Below are 20,980 nucleotides of genomic sequence, written 5' to 3'. Positions count from 1 at the left end.
CACATTTGTGGAGAGGAATGATCTAAAATTCCCCCTCAACATTGTGCAAATCGTGTTTGCAGCTGCGTAAAATGTTTGGTAAAGGATTGGTAAATGTTATCTATTAAATCCAAGGGTTCACTTACTTTTTCTCCCTATAATGTGAATTTTTAATGAATGTGCTCAATAAAAGACATGAACGGTACAACTATTTGTTAGTTATTAGTTTAGTTTGTGATGGTCTACAATTCTGATAATAATCAGACCACATTATTATGCCTCATTCACACATCAGTGTTCGGTCAGTGATTTCCATCAGTGATTTTGAGCCAAAACCAGGTGCAGCTCTAAACTCGGAATAGGTGCAGATCTTTCCCTTATACCTGATGTCTGTGTAGCTCCAATCCTGGTTTTGGATCAGAATCACTGATGGAACTCACTGACCAAAACACTGAAGTATGAATGAGGCTTTATTAGTAACCAACTGAGAAATCCAGGTAATTCAAAAGGGTTCACTTACTTTTTCTTGCATCTGCTATTTCTTGATATCGGCACTTTAATAGACATCTTTACTACAATATTGTATTCTTATTTATTTATAACTTGCTTTTCTAAAATTAAATTTGATGCCATCCAGGAATACTTGGCATGTATTGGATCTTAATGACATTAGGCGATTATTTAGATTTGTATAATGTTTGTTGAAGCTGCAACAATTCTGCACAGGGACCGATATGAGGTTATTTGTATTTTGAAATATATAAAAATGGCTTCTTGCTGGAGGATCTCAACATGTAGTTGCTGTCATTTAGTATCAACGTATCTCATATTTATATGCATGGTGTAAACCCCTAGGCACCATTCTAGTTTTATCAGGGGTATGGAGAGCTGCAGGGTATTCTTGACCCTAGAAGGACTGACTATTTAGATGCTAAGGCTGTGCCCAAGGACCCTGACCTCATGGTCAATGGAAGTACTTCAGAAAAATCTAATTGAGTGCATCATGGCTTTAGTCGATGCTTAAAGGGCCCACTAAGGGGTTATGTCTTAATGACAAGACCACCCCAGAAAGGGAATCCAGGGCAGCTATCAGCTAATCGGCACAGGTCTGATTTTAAAAATTAAAGGGGTTATCCCTTGTTTAATGTAAAAAATAAAAATCTGATATCATATAGTGCATGACGGCCTCTTTCTAACAAACTTAGAACCAGCCCCGTACCTCACTTGGATCCAGAGACCTCCCCATTCATTGCTCCATTTCGTCTGCTAGATTTATTTTAGGCTGGCAGCTTAGGGAGTGTGTCCTTTCTCAGGGGGCATGTCCGTTCTACTGCAGCTGGCGGCAGATGAAGGATAGAACTGAGCATGTGCTTCCATCTCAGTGAGCAGGACAGATAAATTATAAAAAGCAGAAAACAGCAGGTGGCGCTATGCAGATAGGTTTCAGTGAATAACTCACTGGTTATACAAAAATTTTAATTATATGCAATTACAAAAGTATTCAGGTGCTGGTTTGAAAAATGCTGAATATTTTTGGTGAGACAATCCCTTTAAGGCAAATATTATTTTTTACCGCAAGGAAAATGTAGAATTACATGGTGGCATGCAGAGTCGGAAATACTCAGAAGCTCTTTGACCCGGCTCATAGATTTATCCTGAGTGTACTACACCACCCTGTGACATCCATATGCCCTAATGTGGTAAATGGCCACGAGCCCAGATTCCTAGATTTAATTCCTGGAGCCCAGATCATTCAGTCCACCCTCCCCAGCCTCAAAGTACAGTAATAAGATTAGTTATTGTGCAGTTATACGGCACTCACAAGCTGGTAAGGGATGAATGGCACAGATGGTCACACACAATGCTCCACACTTCTGTCCTGATAAATTATATCATATTTTATTATAAATTATATTTTTGTGATTGGTTTTTTCCAAGCGTTCTTTAAGAGTCCATTATTACAGCATCTCTGCTGTGTACAGTACTAATTAGACACATTATACCCTCATTGCTTCTTCTGTAGGCTAATGATAGGCAGGAAATGGTCTCCATCTCTCCCGGCCCTCTCCTTTTCTTCTGCATTGCTACATTTCCTGCAGACTGGGATCAGTTGCAGATGGATAAAAGCATTCTGTAGAGAAGATTTTATGCTTTCATTCCAGTTTTACATAGTGTAATACAGTTTAATAACTTGCTGTATCACTTTATGATGCTGGCTAATAGAAGTGGAATAGCTAAACAGAAGGTAATTGGCATGCCTATATTTTCCGCTAACGTCACTGATGCAGAAACGCTTCCAATCCCAAGAACAAGTCTACTTGGATATCATTATGTCTCAAAGTTTTTGTGCTGTAGAGCCAAATATTACACCGGAAATGTGTCTTGCATTTATACCTGCCAAGTATTCATAGCCTAGGTTTGTCTTGCTTGGTGCCAACTTTGTACTAGTAAAATATTAGACGTATGATTGTTACCATAACTGATCAATTTGTCAATTCACAGAAAGTTATTGGGTGAAGACCAAGTGGATGGAGTTAATGGTATCAGATGGCAGAGCCATGGTATGGGTCAAGTGTCAACAACTTCCAATGAAAATAATGCTACAGTCAAGTCCTTAATCAAATCATTTGATGTGGGTCCCCAAGGTAAGACTGTCTATATAAGAAAACATCATTCCCTGTGTCCAGTGGCACTGATGTAGAAGTTTAAGATCGGAAACCAATCGTTAGGGGGCAGGCATAGTGTAAACTTTAAAAATAAATTACTCTCCTGTTCAGAACATTCTAGGTCCAGCATCAAGCTGCCTCGTCTCCTGCTACTAATGTGAGGTGCTATCTACATGCATGTCATCATTGCCAGCCAGTCCATGGCCTCAGTGGTGACCTGTGCAGGAACGGAAAATGACCAAGGTCCACGCTGAGGGCCAGCATTGGTGACGTGGATGTAGGTGGCATGTCACACTTCTAGGTAGGGAAGCGATAGGCACTTAACGCTAGACCCACAATGCTCTTAACGCTATACCTACAATGCACTTTCATTTTCACTTTATTTCCACCGCATGTATTTCGCCACTGCCAGTCAATCCAAAGCCTCAGTAGTGACCTGTGCAGGAATAGAATATAATCAAGGTCACCACTGAGGACATTGATTGGCTTGCAGCAGTGACGTGGATGTAGATGGCATATTGTGCTTTGAGTGGTAAATATGGGAGCTCAACACTAGAATCGGAAAGCTCTTGCATTTAATTTTTTATACCATATCCGCCCCCTGACCATTGGTCTCAGAGAACCCTTTTATGTTTCCTATGTCCCTTACACGCTATTCCTACATTTTCAAAAAATTGTTTACCTAAGCACATGTTTTTAATGTGTGGGTAGAAACAAAAGTACTTGGAAGAAAGTAAGACAAAGGGCTCATGCACACGAACGTATTTTCTTTCCGTGTCCATTCCATTTTTTTTGTAGGCTGTATGTGAAACCATTCATTTCAATGGGTCCACAAAAAAAACCTGAAGTTACTCCATGTGCATTCCGTTTCCATATGTCCGTTCCGCAAAAAAAAGAACATGTCCTATTATTGTCCACATTACTGTTCTAATAGGGGCCAGCTGTTCCGTTCCACAAAATACAGAATACACACGGACGTCATCTGTATTTTTTGAAGAGGTGTTTTTGCCGACCGCAAAATACATACGGTCATGTGCATGAGCCCAATGAGGGGAAAAATATCCATTCTGATGTTCTTACGGTTGATTTTATTTAAACTGTTAAAGGGCTATTACCATCAAAGGCGGTTATTACATATTCACAGGACAGGCCATAAAGCTTCAAAAACTTTCGGCCAACAGCTCTCTTTATAAATTCCTACATACCAGGGCCGGCTCCAGGTTCATGTGGGGCCTTGGACGATAAAGTCTCAGTGGGCCCCCTTGTGGCATTTTTCACGGCTATTACAGCAATGAAACTGCATGTATTATAGATTAAATACCTTACACAGAGCTTGCTACAGAGCGGATATGTGAATCAGTCCTTATCTGCCTACTTTTATTTTCTACCCAGTGTTTCAGTCCCTCAGGTCTACTCACAGATATATGCCCCCTTCATGGTAGATATGCCAAGATATGTGTCCCCTTCACAGTAGATATCCCAAAATATGAGCCCCCTCACAGTTTATATGCCAATATATGTGGCCCCACACAGTAGATATCCCAAAATATGTGCCCCTTCACAGTAGATATGCCAAGATATGTGCCCTCTTACGGTGCATATGCCAAGATATGTGCACAGTGTCCCCTTCACAGTGGTTATGCCCAGATGTGCCCTCTTCACAGGAAGTGAAAAAAACAAACAATAAATACTCCTCGCCTGAATCACCTGGTTCCTCCCATGATCTGCGCTCCCCTATCAGCAGCAGCAGGATACTGTGAGACATCGTGCTGCTGTGTAGGAGGAGCAGAGGCTGATTCCCAGTAATAAAGACCTCTGTGCCCCCCCATAGTAATAAAGTCCTCTGTGACCCCTTTGTATTTGAAACAAAAGAACATAGTAACTACTCGCCTTGTCCCGTTCCTGAAGCTCACAGTCCTCGCTTCCCTGCAGGCACAGATCGCTCTGCAACACTGTGTGGGTGGGGCTTATGCAGATTACCGGGCTGCAGGCTCCTCCCACACAGGCCAGCACCACAATCCATGCCTGCAGGCTGAATGGACCAGGGAGAAGTCTTCCTGCTTCACCATTCAGAGCGCCAACAGCCTGAAGGAGGGGAAGAGCGCTTGGAGCTGAGGGGTGAGTGACATCTGTATTGATGGAAGCGATCATTGCTTCTGGCCTCTAACAGCTGTGCTGTGGGCCCCGGCACTTGCCCTGGTATGCCGGGTGCTGACCCCGGCCTTGCTACATACACATATACGCTCAGTCTTTCAGTGGAGAGAAGAGCAAGTCTCTGCAAGACACATCTGGCAATGGCTTATCTCCCGGCAAAATGAAAGCATTGGGTATTGAAATTCAACACTTCGGAACCTTTTCTCTTCAACATCTATCGGGAGAGAGAGGAACATACACATACACAGCAGAATGTTGGTCAGTCTTGCCGAAAATGGTGTGGTCGACCAACAATACTCTGTGTATGACGGCCTTAAAGGGAATCTGTCAACAGAAAATGACCTATTATTTAAATCCCGTTTTTGTTAAGATTTTTAAAGAATTTTTGGTGGTTATTTTTAATTTTCCTTGTCAATATATTTTAACAAAAAACAGTCTTTACACTGGCCACTAATCCTAATACTAGGTGCCACTGTACAGATCACTTTTAGGCTGTATTACACAGCCTGATGAGGCAGACAAATGTTTCCTTCCGGCAATCGCCTGCTGTCTAGCTAGAGGAGACCACTACTTTTACATGCCGCGATCACCTCCGTAGCATTCAAGAGCGATCGCTATGCCATCGCTCGTCCCCATACATTCATTGGGCAATTAGCAGCAGTATTACAATGCCAGATGATTGCTAACAATCATTCATGCAAATGGTCGTTAGCGATTATCTGCCGAATAAGGCCGTGTAATACAGGCTTTACTGCAGTTACCTGCTTATCGGTCATTCTAATCCTGCCTGTAATAATATCACCTCTGTGTAAAGATAAGATAGTATCCACTGTTCACAATAGGTGATTGTCAGAGCTTATCTCCAGATCCCGCGCGTGCGCACTAGGCATAACCTGAGGGACCGGATGATTGCGGAGGCGGCGCTGAGGTGAGGAAGGCGGCACTATAGACAGGGAGGGAGGCGATTTCTAGTGGGAAGGCGGCGCTGGGCACCAGACGGAGATGGCTGCAGCCGGGCACACTGTATGAAGCGACGTCCCCTTGGGCACCTTAGGTAGGTGAATCACAGGTTATAAAAACCTGGTTTATGTGCTAATAGAGCCACAGGAACATTTAATAAGTACAGTTTCGGATTCATGCTATTTGGACGGACCTGGCCATATGTTTAGGTTATAGGCCTAAAATGTCATGACAGAATCCCTTTAAGGCTTTCTAAATGCTGTTAAAAACAGCTCAGGCAAGATGGCCGCCCCCATAATCATGTTCAGCAAATAAAAATTTAAAATTCTGTAATCACAAAATAAAAACAGATTAGAAAACATGAACATGTGTTGCTATCTGGTTTTTACTGGCAGATCCAAGTTTGGTGACACATTTCCTTTAGGTGTCTGATAGATGTAAAACCAACCTCTGGGACTCAACTATATAACAACTAGGATCCTCTTTGCAAATTTAAAGTAGCCCCTCAATCGAGAGGAAGTTTTGCTTTCATCTGGCTCTCCCAATTAAAGCCTGCAGGAAGAGCCTAGATGACGACTAAACTAGGAATACACCATTTTTCTAGGACACCAGCACTATAGTGCTGTAAGAAAACAATGCCAACGCTAACGTGTTGCCCAAAAATTGTCTCTGTAATTATCCTTATTTTTTTATCTCAACCTCATTTATGACCTAGTTTATAGGGTTTCATTAAGTTCATGAAATATGTGCAGCATATTCTTTACAAAGTCATTAGTCGTGATCTTAGTAATCATTTTCCTTCCTAGGTGCAATCATATCTCCAACCTCAAATATTTGGAGGTTTAAACCCAACCCCCAACAATGCCCCCAAAATAGGCAAGAAAACCCACAGAACTAGCTTTTTCAGTCTGCTTTGTGGGATTGTCCTGGCAAAATACAGACTGTTGGCAAACAACTTATGGCTGCCTTAACATAAGAAGTAAAATGAGGATGCTTCAAAATGCTATGTTAAGCCTCATTCACATGTCAGTGATTCACGGACGTGTGCTGTACGTGTTCTCCACGGACAGCACACGTCCCAATTCATTTTAATGTGTGTATTCAGACATCAGTGTTTTTGCACGGTCCGTGGGTCTGCGTTTTTAGCACGGAAGCGTGCTCTATTTTGTCTATGTTCACGGATCTATCACGTCTATTATAGTCTATGGGTCTGTGAAAACCACGGATGCCATCCGTGTTGCATCCGTGTTTCACGGATCATTAAGAAGAGATTCTTTGAAAATTATTTTTCAGCTGTTCAGTGTCCGTGAAACACGGACAAAAAAGGACACACGGACCCAACACAGATCCTTCACTGATGTATCGCTGACCTCCTCCTCATGGATTTGAACACGGACATGTGAATGAGGCTTTATCCTGAGTAGTGGGGGTAGAATCTCATGGAAAACATTATTGGGAACAATTGTTGGAACCAGACCTTGGCCACCAATTCTCCCCTAATCATGACTTTAAAGACAATGACAAGGGTGTTTTTCAGGACAACTCGCCAATATTTTGAAGATATAACTAAGGCCGAAAGCACACGGCTGCGTTCCGCGGCTGAGAGCGGTCCGTGGTATGCCGGGCTGGATTCCTGTTCAGAGCAGGAGCGCACGGCGTCATTGGTTGTTATGACGCAGTGCGCTTCATGCCGCCGCTGCTGTACAGTAATACACTCGTATAGATCATACGAGTGTATTACTGTAGTGCAGCGGCGGCATGAAGGGCACGGCGTCATAACAACCAATGACGCCGTGCGCTCCTGCTCTGAACAGGAATCCAGTCCGGCATACCACGGACCGCTCTCAGCCGCGGAACGCAGCCGTGTGCATTTGGCCTAAGTAACATAGAAGTCACCCTTCTACACTTCTACTGTCATTGTCCCTTGGCCAATTTATCATTTTCCTAAATCTGCTGGAAACAGCAATACAAGTAACTTACTAATATAATGCTATTTGGAGATCAGTTCCAATGGCTTCATTTGTGAAGTGTTGTCCCCTTGCTAAAGGGGTTGTCTCAGCTCAAACATTGGTAGCGTATCTTTAGGAGAGGACTGGCCAACCTGCGGCTCTCCAGCTGTTGCAAAACTACAACTCCCAGCATGCCTAGACTGCTTACAGCTATCAGCCTACAGCAGGGCATGGTGGGAAATGTAGTTTAACAACAGCTGGAGAGCCGCAGGTTGGCCAGCCCTGCTTTAGGATATACCATCGGTGTCAAATAGGTGAGCAGCCCACCTCTGGTACCTGCTCCTATCTCCAGAACGTGCCTCCTGAAGTGAAGGAGAGTGCACTGCGCAAGCGTGGCCACCCTCCACTCACCACTCTGGGAGTTCTGAAAATAGCCAAGCGCTGGTTTGGCTCGTTGGCTATCTAGAGTTGAATGCAGCGCTGGAAGCCATGTTTGAGCAGTGCGCCTCCTTCATTTTGGGGACCTATTCTATAGATAGGTAAGGTTCCAAGAAGTGGGACCTGCCCCTATATGACATTGATGTTATGTCCTCGCGATAGGTCATCAGTGTCTCAGATGGGACAACCCTTTTAGGTCCAGTCGTCTTCACTGACTGATATTACATGGATTATATTGTTGAGATGAGGATTGGTAACATTGCTCGTTTTACATAATCCGTACAAAATTATTATCCAGACATGGATTCTTCTACATTATGTACATTGTGGAAGAAGTAAGGGTTTGCAGATCATTTCACCTGCATAGTGATGCTGACATCTCAGTGTTAGACATAAAATCTGTTCTTTTCACAGGTGGTGGAAGTCAGAATATCTCAGTGCATTCTGTCCCCCGCAGTCCACTGAGTGGGATTCCTGTGAGGACAGCTCCGGCGGCAGCGGTATCACCTATGCAGGTATATACATTACTAGAAGACACAAGTAACTACTCTGAAGATAACATTGATCGAGGGCTGAGAGGAGACTGTCCATGCACTCTGATGCTGACGCAGAAGTGCTGTAAGCACGGAACAATACATGCCACCAGCACTTCACCTGAATACCCAGATACAGATCCCCCAGGGACATCCACGTGCTGTAGTTTAATAAGGCAACGGCCGAACGCTAGTTTCACACTAGCAGTAAACTGCCTACCAGAAGACATTGCATCCGGCATAGCCAGATAATGCCGGAGCACCGCCATGCCCCATTGACTATAATGAGATTTAGCGGGGATCCGGTCTGTTTTCGGCATTACTGCCGAGATTCGGCTAGAAAAATGCAGCTGCAAGCAGCAATTTTTGTCCAGCCGTATCCTGGCACTAATGCCGGAAAAACACACCAGATACCTGCCGAATATCATTATAGTCAATGGGCTCCGGTGGGGTCAGGTAGTATCTGGCTATGCTACTGTATATACGATGTCTTCCGGCAGGCTGTTCCTCTGCTGGAGGAACTTACTGCTAGTATGAAACTAGCCTAACATACAGTATTCAAGTCACTTATAGTAAAGTGCTTAAATTATTAGAGAATCTAAAGTACTTTCTAGCTAATAAAAAAAAAAATAATATACAAAAAAGAAAATAAATGAATTGCACATCCAGCTGCTATGCTATGATGTCATCGCTGCTAATTTGGCAGAAAACAGCACTAAATAGCGCATGTGTTCCACCTCCTATGCTACATGCTGAATGAGGTATTAGTGTACATTTTGATCAAAAGGCATAAGCCCACTCACCACGCCAAGGTTGCCTCTATGAGTGGATCCTACTCTAAAATTGGTGCGGCGCTGCGCGGCGACCACCGACGCTGTGGCGCCAATCCGGCAGGCGGCAGGACCCAGCAGTCAAACCGCAACCCTGCTGCCCAACTGTGCCAAACCTAGCACTGTGCCCCACCAACCCGCTAGAAAAACAGCACAGTGGCCCCCCGTGCAGCACCCCACCATGTGAACAGTTGCCAAAGCTCACCTTTCCTGAAGCCCACAGGAACTCCAACTGCGGGCATGGTAGGTTGATTTAAACACTCATACAAAATACCTTGCTAAGTAAAATCACCTGGCCGAGTAGGGAGAAAATGTGTCATCTGAATATGAACTATTGTTTTTATTTTCCATGTTAATATCTATATTAAACAAAAAAAAAAACACAATCCTGCAGTTTTTCACACCGGCCACTAAGTCTAATAGGTGTCACATCTTGGTTTGTACAGATCACTTTACTGCAGTTACCTGCTTATATGTCATTGTAATCCTGCTTATACTGATATCACCTCTGTGTATAGATAAGACAGGATCCACCATTCACAATAGGTGATATCACTGCCTCTCTATTCTTTCCTTGACCTCTGCACAGGTCAATATGGTCAGCTCTTGACCATTGTGTCTATGGCTCATGTGGCTGTCACTTTCTAAATGCTGTTAAAAACAGCTCAGGCAAGATGGCCGCCCCCATAATCATGTTTAGTATCTAGAATAAAAAAATCTGTAATCCTAAAACAGATTAGAAAAAAGGATATATGTAACTATCTAGATTCAACTGACAAATAATCTATTTTAGTGACAAATTTCCTTTCAGGTGAAATTCGGGTCCCTATCCTGCTGGGCCCCTGTGCAACTGCAAGGTTGCAGATATAAGTCTGCCTCAGCCCCATTGCGTTCTTGAGAACACGTATGTCTGAGAACGGTGACGTAGTAGTGTCAATTGGATGACAAGTAAGAGGATAATCTAAAAATTGTGTCCATGCAGTGTAAGCAGATTGTTACAATCTATTTCTATCTCCTTATATATGATCTTCAGGATCTTTAAAGGAATTATCCATGATTTAACAATTGATGACCTATCCCTAGGATAAGTCATGAATAGGAGATTGGCAAGAGTCCGACACCTGGCACCCTAGCCGATTATCTGTTAAGTAGTAGTAGATGTTTCCATTTAATTCAATGGGAGCAGCTCTGCAGGAACCAGCTGGATCCACTACACAATGGACGGACGTGTAGGGCATGCACTGGATCTACTTCCAAGCAGCTGATTGAGGGGGGGGGGGGGGGGTTGCTGGGTGTCTGATCCAAGCCAATCTGATATTGATGATATATCCTAGCAATAGATTATCAGTTGTTACGGTAATTCCTGGAGAACCCCTTTACATTTTCTGAACAGTTGGTCTCAAGAACACAGTCATGCAAAGGCAGACATGTCATGCGTGCAACACAGAGTCCCAGTAGACTAGGAGGCCCAATTTCACCTTAAAATAGTTTCCTATTTGGAATTGGATTCCATGTAAGGAATTTCATGGCTTACAAATGCTGGTAGATTCTTAAAGTTAAGTGGGGGGTAGCTTTAGTTTAGCTAATTAGGTACTAGGAGCCCATGTTGTATTCTTGAAGCTTTTTGCCATCTGTGTTTGCACTTGCAATGGGCTCCATTATTAAGTAGTATAATCTCAATATCAAATTTGGAAATAAAATAAAAAAAATCTAAAATTGATCCAACTATGAAATGTGCAAGTGATACTGCTATGTCAGGGATTTGATGTATCTGAAAACCCATCACGTCATTGTTCATACATTATACTATGATACGTGCCACCTTCATGTAACTGTTCCGCTTTTATACAACCCATTTTGAGAGGTTTAGCAAAATGTAAAAATAATGTCCTTGGCCTTTGGCTTCACACACCCAAAAACTGTCTTTATACTAGAAGCTACATCACTCCACGAACAATAGATGGTACGCAGAAGCCGTGAATCACAGTGTGACGGTTGGGACTGATGTACAAAGTAGAACATGCGTTTATTCCAGTAAAACATCCATTCTTCCCACATGCTAATCTACCAGAGAGATTCATTTATTTTCCATTGTAATTATTATCAGTGCTTATTATACAGTGCCAACCTATTACATATATTCTTCACGATTGTTCCTGCCTCAGTGAAGACTATGATCTCATTTCCCCACTAGTTACCCAAAATAGTCACTATGATCTCTGCATGGAAAGTGACCCACCCAGGACAAACTTTGTGTAACCGTGTATCACTACACAAAATGCATAAGCAAAGCCCTTAACCCTTTTAGGGTGCCTATACACCTGGTGGTATCGTGCTACATAGCAAAACCTCATGCGGCAAGTGGCGATAACATGCACGTTGACGAACAGGAGGCATTACACAAACACAGGGGTGTAACTACCATAGTGGCAGACCATGCGACTGCTATGGAGCCCAGGGCAAGAGGGGGCCCAGTCTTAGTTGGGATTATCTCCTCTTCTACTGGAGGTGAAAACTTGGTCAGGACTCTACCCTCTAAAGGAACAACTTTTAGCAAATGAGGCAGTGGAAAAATGGCCCAAGGGTCATTGAAAAGGGTTTAGACAGAAACGCTTCTGTCCTGTGTGGGGGGCCTGGTTTGATCCTTGCTATGGGGCCCTTACTTCTTTATGTACTCCACTGCACAAACATCTCCAATTTTTGAGGTTCCATGTGGTTAAAAAAACCTTGCTTTCAATTTGGCTTTTATGCCGCTCGTACATGCCACAGTTGGGAGCTAGATGCTTGAAAATGTGATCATTTGCAGATCTCAGTGACACCTGCTACTTCCTTGATTTGCATAACCTTTTGGCTTGTCCTCTTTGGTGTTGCAATTTCAATATTGAGGTGTGTTACACTTAATGCTGGTAATGAGTTCATATCACTATTCTGAGCTATAGCCCTAGACCATTTATAATCTTAAATCTTAATTATAGTTTTCCAATTTGTCCATAAAAACTGTTGGCTTTCTGTGATTTTTGAATAAGTTGTCCAGAAAAAAAATGTTGGCAGCAGTGACTAAGACCTGGCTGTCTTCGCAGTGTGATGGTGCCACTACATTGCTTCACTGTAGGAATGGTATTCTTGGGGTGATGTGAAGTGTTGACCATAAATAGCATAGTGTTTGCCAAACATATGGCCAGATAGCTCTAGTCTAGTCTCAGAGAATTTGGGGAGTTTGCCGCATGCTATTAGGCGAACATCAAAGTTGTTGTATTATATATTTCTTTAAGCAATGTCTTTTTTTATGGCCACTCTTCCATAAAACTACACTCTGTAGAGGGCTTGGCTTATAGTGGTCCAATGGACATTTACCTGTACTTCCATCTCCACTCTGGATCTTTGGTGTCTTTGGTGTTTCTCTGATGAATGGCATCCTTACCCATTCTGGGAGTTTTGGTTGGTGGCCTTCTCTTGTTGGGTTTGTAGTTGGGTCATAGTCTTTCTATTTTGGTATAATGGATGACTTTTCTTTGAAGCAAATGTGTCACCAACATTTTATCTGCTAGTTAAAACCAGATAGTAACACATTCTTTTCTTCTAATCTGTTTTTATCTTCTGATTGCAGATTTCTTTATTCTCTTTCCTAAACATGATTATAGGGGCGGCCATGTTGCCTGAGCTGTTCTTAACAACATTTAGAAACCATTAAGAAAATTGCTTTATGACAGCCACATGGTCCATAGACACAATGGTCAGGAGGAAACCTCATTGACTTTTATGGAAGAGTTTTCTAGGCATGCTCTGTGATCAAGTTTTGATATTATTCACCTATTGTAAATGGTGGATCCAGTCTTATCTATACACAGAGATGATATTATTACAAGGGAAGAAAAGGGGAGTTAGTCAGCACATCCCAGTGCAGCTAGAAGCACAAAAGCAAAAACAAACAATGCAACCATACTCTGCAAAAGCAAATAATAAAGTAAATACAATCATGCGATAATCACTATAGAAAATGTGCTAATGCTACATTATAAATGTGATTCTTGGCAAACAAATTTTGTACAAAATTATTTGTGCCTGTCCGCCACTGGCGAGGCCTCCATTAAATTCAGGGAGTGAAGATTCCACATGCATTCTGAGCCTAAACTATATTGTACAAATTTTGGTGCCACAATGGCCTCTATTAAATTCTTGGAATGCAGGCTCCACATATATGCTGAGCCCACTCTGTATTTTACCTCTCCTGGTGCCAAACGGCCTCCAATAAATAAATGCAGGGAGAGCAGGCTACAGCTTTAGGCCTCGTTCACACTTCAGTGTTTGGTCAGTGATTTCCATCAGTGATTTGTGAGATCTTTGCATTATACCTTTTAGGCTTCACTTCTGGTTTTGGCTCACAAATCACTGATGGAAATCACTGATCAAGTGTAAACGAGGACTTATACTTGCACTAGTTAAAATCAGCCTATGGGACAGACAGGTTAATTAGGAGTACACGAAATATGGAGTCAACCACACCTCCAGTGCAGGCTGCAAAGAAGGAAATTGGGGCTAGTCAGCACATCCCAGTGTGCAGGCGCACGTCGCCATGGCTGGCAGCGCAAATGCAAAAACAGACAATGCAACAGCACTCGTTATGAATGTGAGATTCTTGGCAAGTATGTTTTGTACAAAATTGGGGCATAAAAAGAGGTATAATATAGTGTGGGCTCAGCATGCCTGTGGAACCTGCATTCCCTGAATTTAATAAAGGCCATTATGGCACCAGCGGAGGTAGTATTTAGTGTAGGTTCCTGTCCTAAAGAGATCGCCTTGCTGGTGGTGGACAGGCACAAATCATTTTGTACAAAATGTATTTGCCAAGAATCTCACATTTATAACGTAGCATTAGTACATTTTCTACAGTGAGTATGGCACTATTGTATTTTCTTTATTATTTGCTTTTGCAGAGTACGGTTGCATTGTTTGTTTTTGCTATTATGATATCATTACAGGCAGGATTAGAATGACAGATAAGCAGGTAAAGGTCCCTTTATACAGGACAATACTACACTAGATTGTCAGGAAGGAAGCACTCCTTCCCGACAATCTACTGATTGCTAGCGGAGGAGACCGCTACATTTACAGTATAGGGAGGAGCTATCGCTAATGCCATCACTCTTCCCCATAAGGACTTGTTGTTTGCCAACAGGAGATCGTGTTTACATGGCACGATCTGCTGCCGGTAAACGATCACTTTTGCGTGCGCACAAACGATTGGAGTACTCAAACATTATGTGCGTTCATCAGGTAAATGGCAGTACATTTACACCGCCCGATCATCGCTAACGAGCGTTACTATGAATGCTCGTTAGTGCGATTCTCTACCTGTGTAAAGGGTCATAACTCTAGTAAAGTGATCTGTATAGACCAAGAAGTGGTGCCTAAGGGTCCTATTACACCTGCAGAGGAAGCAGGCGATTGTTGGGAAGGAAGCGTTCCTTTCCGACAATTGCCTACTCGCTAGTGGAGGAGATCACTGCTATTACATGCAGCGATCTCCTCTTCGCCCCCATACCGAATCACTGTTTGCCGGCAGCAGATCGTGGTTACACGGCACGATCTGCCACCGACAAACGAGTATTTTTAAACCTGCTAAAAGATTCTGATTACCCGATAAACGGGTAATTGGTGGCAGTATTATGCTGCCAGATCATCATTAATGAGCGCTATATTAAGCACAGCCGCGATACAATGTATAGCGCTGTGCTTGGTAAACCACGAGAAGGCCGCAATGCTTTCTCAAACAGGTGATCAGCGGGGATCCCGGCTGATGGACTCCCACCGATCAGTAGAAAAATCCTGTCCTCTGAGATCATAGTTGTGGGTAATTTCATTCTTCTATATTGTCCTCACTGTAAGGGTCCATTCACACGTCCGTAGAATGGGTCCGCAATTGCGGAACGGGTGCGGATCTTCCAGTCCGCGGCTCCGTAAAAAAATAGAACATGTCCTATTCTTGCCCGCAATTGCGGACAAGAATAGGCAGTTCTATGGGGGTTCTGGCCGGGTGTATTGCGGATCCGCAATACACTACGGACGTGTGAATGGACCCTAAGGTTCTTCTATTAAAAATATACAAGGACTATTTGGAAAATAAACCACCTTCAGCTGGTGTCTCTAGAAAAACAAATGGGAACTATGCAATCCTCAGTTTAGATTCACCAAAACATCTTAACGTTTCACATACATAATTAAGCTATTTACAATACACAAAGGAAGGAAAATGTAGCTCTTTTAAGTTGCACCCTTTTTATGGATGCAATTTTGAGTGAGAATTGTTGAAGTAGGAAAATGGGTTGTCCTGTCACTGTTGAACACTTCCAGTGCCAGAAAGGAAAGCGAGCTGACCATTTTCACAGCTATCAGATAATGAATCCTCTCAGCTCATTAAGAAGAGAAATAATGGAAGGAGATTCGGGTGGAGAGACGTGCAGGCATTGATTGTGTCTCACCATGTGAATGAAGTGAGATGATGTCATGTTTTGGATGCCTTTGTGACAAATTCCAGCTTTGTGGGAGAGGACTTAAATCACCAAACTGCAATGGAGTGAGGGGAATGGTCTGGGTATTTTTAAGATGTTTTGTCAAGTTCTTAGGAAAACATTAGCTAAAAAGACGATGAAAAAAAGCCTTTTTGTTTTTACTCATCCAACACGAGCATCAAGTTGAAATGTTTTAGATATTTAAACGAGTTGTGCAAGAATGGGAAGTATTTGTCAAGCCCTCCCCCATTCTGCCGGACCTGCAAAGGAAAGATTACTTACCGGCTTCCCGAAGCTGGTTCCACGCTCCTTCTGCTGCAGGACTGGACTCCTCTGCTGGGCTCCATTGATGTCAACATCTGGTTTGACATCCCCGCAGCCAATCACAGGGTGTGATATCAAACCGGCTATTAGCATCAATGGAGCCCAGACCTGCAGCAGAAAGAGTGAGGAGCCGGCACCATGAAGCAGGTAAGTCATTTTCCTTTTGCAGGTCTGGCAGAAAAGAGGAGGAAGGGGGGTTGCCAAAAAGCCTCCACTCTTACACAACCCCTTTTAAGGAGTGACATATAAGTACTTTGAAATGGATGCAGCCAAATCTCTATTTCATGCGACTGTGAACTTAAAGGGGTTATCCCATGACTAATAAAAAAAAAAAATGCATTAGCCAATAGAAGCTTGGTCACATGACCCTTATCAGCCAATAGAAGCTCGCAGGTCCTCCAGCCTCCACATACAGTTTTACTCCAGGTTTCCATAACAACCCAGCCATTTATCTTCACTGCTGTAGGAGAGCTTTAAAGGAAATCTGTCACAAGGGTAATTGCTATTGAAATAAAGCCATGGCCTAATAGCACTTATAGTACCTTATTTCAAGATGTTGATTGTTCCAGCAATAGATGTTTTTATCCTCTGAAAATCCAGTTTATTTGAAATGCAAATGAGCCAGTAAGGTGCCCAGAGGGGCGTCACTCTTGCAGGAAGGAGCCCAGACGCGCCCCCTGCCACAATGTGCCCACCCTCAAAAGACAAACTTAAAACCCCGCCCCCAGGTCCTGCTAAGCCACGCCCCTGATCTGGTTAGGTCACGCACCCTTCCACTCCTCAGCCGACAGGGATTAAAAACATTAGGTTAAAAATCAACTTCTAGGTCACGCGAAGCCACGTCCCGATCTGTCTTAGAGTAAGCTGTTCAAAAGAACACCCCTCCGATCCAGTAAAGGCCACTGATAAGGGGGCGGGTCCCTGTGGAGGTCACTGTCAAGGGAGTGGTATGCTGTGAAAGTCACTGTTAAAGGGGAAGGCTGCTTTAAAGGTCAAAGTTAAGGGTCTGGGCTGCTGTGGAGGTCCAATTTTAAGGGACGGGGCACTGTGGGGGGGGGGGGGGTCGGTGTTAAGGGGTGGGGGGCTGTGGAGGACACTGTTTTGTGGGGGGGGGGGGTGCTGAGGATGTCACTGTTATAGTGGATAGTGTTGATATCTTTTAACGACACACACAAACATTAAATGAAATAGATTAAATATAACTGAGCGAAGCCGGGTCCTTCAGCTAGTCATTATATATAAATCAGTCAGGCACACCCCCTTCTGATATCGCAGGAACAACAATCCACAGGGAACCAAATATATTAAATAGATAAAAATAATTTGATAAAAAATTTTTTCTAGTACATATATTCTAAAACAAACTAAAAATAAATCCATCTAAAAACAAGCTTTATACTGTGTGGGTATACTCCAATGTAGGACTTAAAACGCCTCAACTGAGGCTCTTACCGCACATCAAAACGTGGTGTGGCTCATGTAAAGTAGCCGCCAGCCGGCTGTACTGTATGCGGGCATCTGCGATCACGTGACCCACTAAGATAGCGCACAGAAAACAAGAGACGCCCGCATACAGCACAGTATAAAGCTTTGGAATAAATATCATTTGCACATGCAGAGGGATTCACTCTGCCATATTGATAACAGATATGTCATGACAGAAAAGACTTATGCTCACTATTAATCTATATGATCACCAACTGTTCTAACAACATCTACTAATATCTACCATTAGTTTAGACTACTACTAACTGCTTCAACTAACGCTGTGTAGCCTGCGTGTCTATCCTTCATTGAGAAGTACAGATTATTCTGGACATTTGCTTCTTGTCACTTATATGTGGATTGTTAAGCACGGAATACTCTGGACACTTGGTTATTTGTTACTTATATCTGGAGGGAATATATTTGGCCACATTGATATTGTGCACTCAACCACAGAGGATTTGTATGGGGCAATATCCAAACTCGGCATTAGAAACCAACTACTTTGGACAATAGTCCGCATAGTGTGTACTACGTACTAATTGCCGTATACCCAATAAGTAATACTCATAACTACTACTTCATGGTTGTCTGTTATGTACAAATTTATTTTTATCATTTGAGTGATACTAATTGAGTGGTATACTATCGCAATTTGGGCATTTTTTGAAAAAGGGGGCATTTCGTTATCCATGTTTTTAGATGGATTAATTTTTAGTTTGTTTTAAAATATATGTACTAGACCAAATTTTTTATTAAAGTATTTTTATCTATTTAATATATTTGGTTCCTGTGGATTGTTGTTCCTGCGATGTCAGAAGGGGGTGTGCCTGCCTGATTTATATATATTCTCTGGCTCTTTAGCCCCCTTTTTTTGGACAGCGGGTGGTCCAAACAGGTGGAGAACCCCACGTTGTCCATTTTTTTTCTATTGTGAGCCTTTTCTATTAAACTGTTTTCACTTTTATCATCATTAGATTTCGTTTTTCCATGTCCTATTCCAAGTGTATTTTTTTTATAAAGAAATTCTGGAACTAGATCAGACTCCATCCAAGAACCCAAATATTACCCTAGTAGTATTTAATTAGGCTTAGAGCAGATATTTTTCTGTAAGTTATTTGTTAAGTTCATGTTGCAGCAGTGATTAATATTTATTGGACCTGATTAGCTATGACATATGTTGTATGGTTCCGCAGGACCATATCCAGCATCACAGGCTTCGATATCCTGGCTCAGGAAATTAGCTTATAGTGTCGACAGCTATGTCTGGACATTGTTCCCATCATCCCATGATTATGTATGTTGCCAAATAAATATATCAATGTCATCTTTTTGTGTAACACAGAATTGGACCAGAATACAAACCTTCAAAAGTGTCTCCAATGTTTGATAAACTATAGACATACGATGATTTAAAATGTTATTTTTCTTCATACCGTATATCAGTAGTGGATGTGTATATATGCAACTTTGTAATACTGTATATCTTATTAGGGGACAGTGTCATCTTTCCAGCAGCCTGCATGTTCCCTTTCTCTGTCTACAGGTTCTCTGTATAGGTTTAGAAACTTTCCTACTCCTCAGAAAATCTGTCTGAAGATGGTCATGCACATTAGTCCCAAAATACACAATTTTAACCAAAATGATTGTTCGTCAGGTGAAATTTAACAACGAACATTTGTTTTTGCTGAATGATGATTGTCTCAAAATAAGTCATCTGTGTCTAGAAATTTTTATCCAATAGACGAATGATCTTTCATTCAAAGAAAGGTCGTCCATGGATGAACAATCTTTCTTCGAAAGAGTGTTCCCAGAAAGACGTTTTGTCCATCGCCCATTTTCATTGAACGAGTAGGGCCAGTTTGGACTAAAATGTGTATGACCAGGTCCGTGAAATGAACGTTCATGTTTTTTAAATAAAGATTGTGACATGGAAAACCTTTAAAACTCATTATTTTGTTCGGCGGGCCGAACATGTATATGTATAGACACTTCTAGAGGTGGCTTATCTTCTGGGAGAATAAAATGATCAGGCGAAAATATTCACTTCACCCTATCCTTCTCTCACCCAACATCAGCTGTCAGGGGAGAGTCGGAAGCTCCCCATACACATGATACTGTCTGCTGAACCCGTCGTTCTCGGCAGGTTCAGCCGGCAATACACTAATGTGTATGGGGGTCTTAAGGGCATGTTCAGTTGTCATAGTGTGGCTTTCACAGAAATTTACAGTACACAGTGTAGAAAATCACCATGGAATATAGGGCATACTGTGGATTTTAAAATATTTCTTGTTTATAGACCTCCAGTACTCTTGTGTGGTACAGTATGCAGACAAGGGAGCTGATTTACCAATCCTGTCTAAAAGTAGACTGTGTAAAGTTAAAGGGGTATTCTGGTTGTTAGAAGTTATCCCCTATCCATGGGATACGAGAGAAAAGATTGGTGGGAGTCCTACCACTGGGACCCCCACCGATCACTGTGGGGCACTGTCTTCTCTGCAGCCCCCCTGAAATGAATGGAAATGAATGGAGCGGCCAGTCGCACATGGTGTGGCGCTCCATTCATTTCTATGGGAGTTCCGGAGATAGAGTACAGCGCTCCGCTATCTACGCAATTCCCATAGAGCTAAATGCAGTGGCCACAATCATTTCTGACTTCAGGGGTACGGGGCCCTCGTTCATAAGTTATCATTAGGGGATAACTTATAGTAACTGGAATACCACTTTAAAAAGTTTGAAGATGTTCCAAATTTATCTTAACTTAGGTTGGATGATAAATTTGGTTCAGGGCTAGACACATTGGTCCAACTTTATAGCATCTATTGCTTGGCTTACTTTGCGACAGAATTTTGTACCAAAATCTTGATGCAATTTTGGTGTAGATTGTTGCCTTTCAGACCACGCCCTTTCCCCAAAAAGCCACACCTCTTCTCACTAAGCCACACACCCTCATTGAGCAAGGCAAGTTTATGCTTTTTGCTACATTTGCTTCATAAATATTTTAAAACGATGCATCATTTTGTTCCAGAAATATGCCAAATGTTGGCACATTTAGTCCCACATTGTAGGCGCAATCACATTATTAAATGTGAGGCAAAGAGGCTGTTCCAGTTAGCCTACGAAATCTGTCCTTGGGGACTGACTTCTAGCATA

At 42.5% G+C, this 20,980-nt stretch overlaps 1 protein-coding gene across 4 annotated transcripts in view; it reads left to right on the top strand.

Annotated features, from left to right (window-relative positions):
• The window catches only part of SPECC1 (sperm antigen with calponin homology and coiled-coil domains 1), a 375,500-nt gene that overhangs the window by 269,237 nt on the left and 85,283 nt on the right, over positions 1-20,980 (top strand). For all 4 annotated transcript variants that reach the window (XM_044283769.1, XM_044283770.1, XM_044283771.1 and 1 more), the window contains 2 exons: positions 2,482-2,624; positions 8,561-8,661. In XM_044283769.1, the coding sequence (XP_044139704.1) occupies positions 2,482-2,624; positions 8,561-8,661 (244 nt within the window). The remainder of the gene's footprint in view (positions 1-2,481; positions 2,625-8,560; positions 8,662-20,980) is intronic.

The sequence above is a fragment of the Bufo gargarizans genome, chromosome 3 (genome assembly GCF_014858855.1).
Source record: "Bufo gargarizans isolate SCDJY-AF-19 chromosome 3, ASM1485885v1, whole genome shotgun sequence".
NCBI lineage: Eukaryota > Metazoa > Chordata > Amphibia > Anura > Bufonidae > Bufo > Bufo gargarizans.
This window is presented reverse-complemented; position numbering and strand designations above follow the sequence as displayed.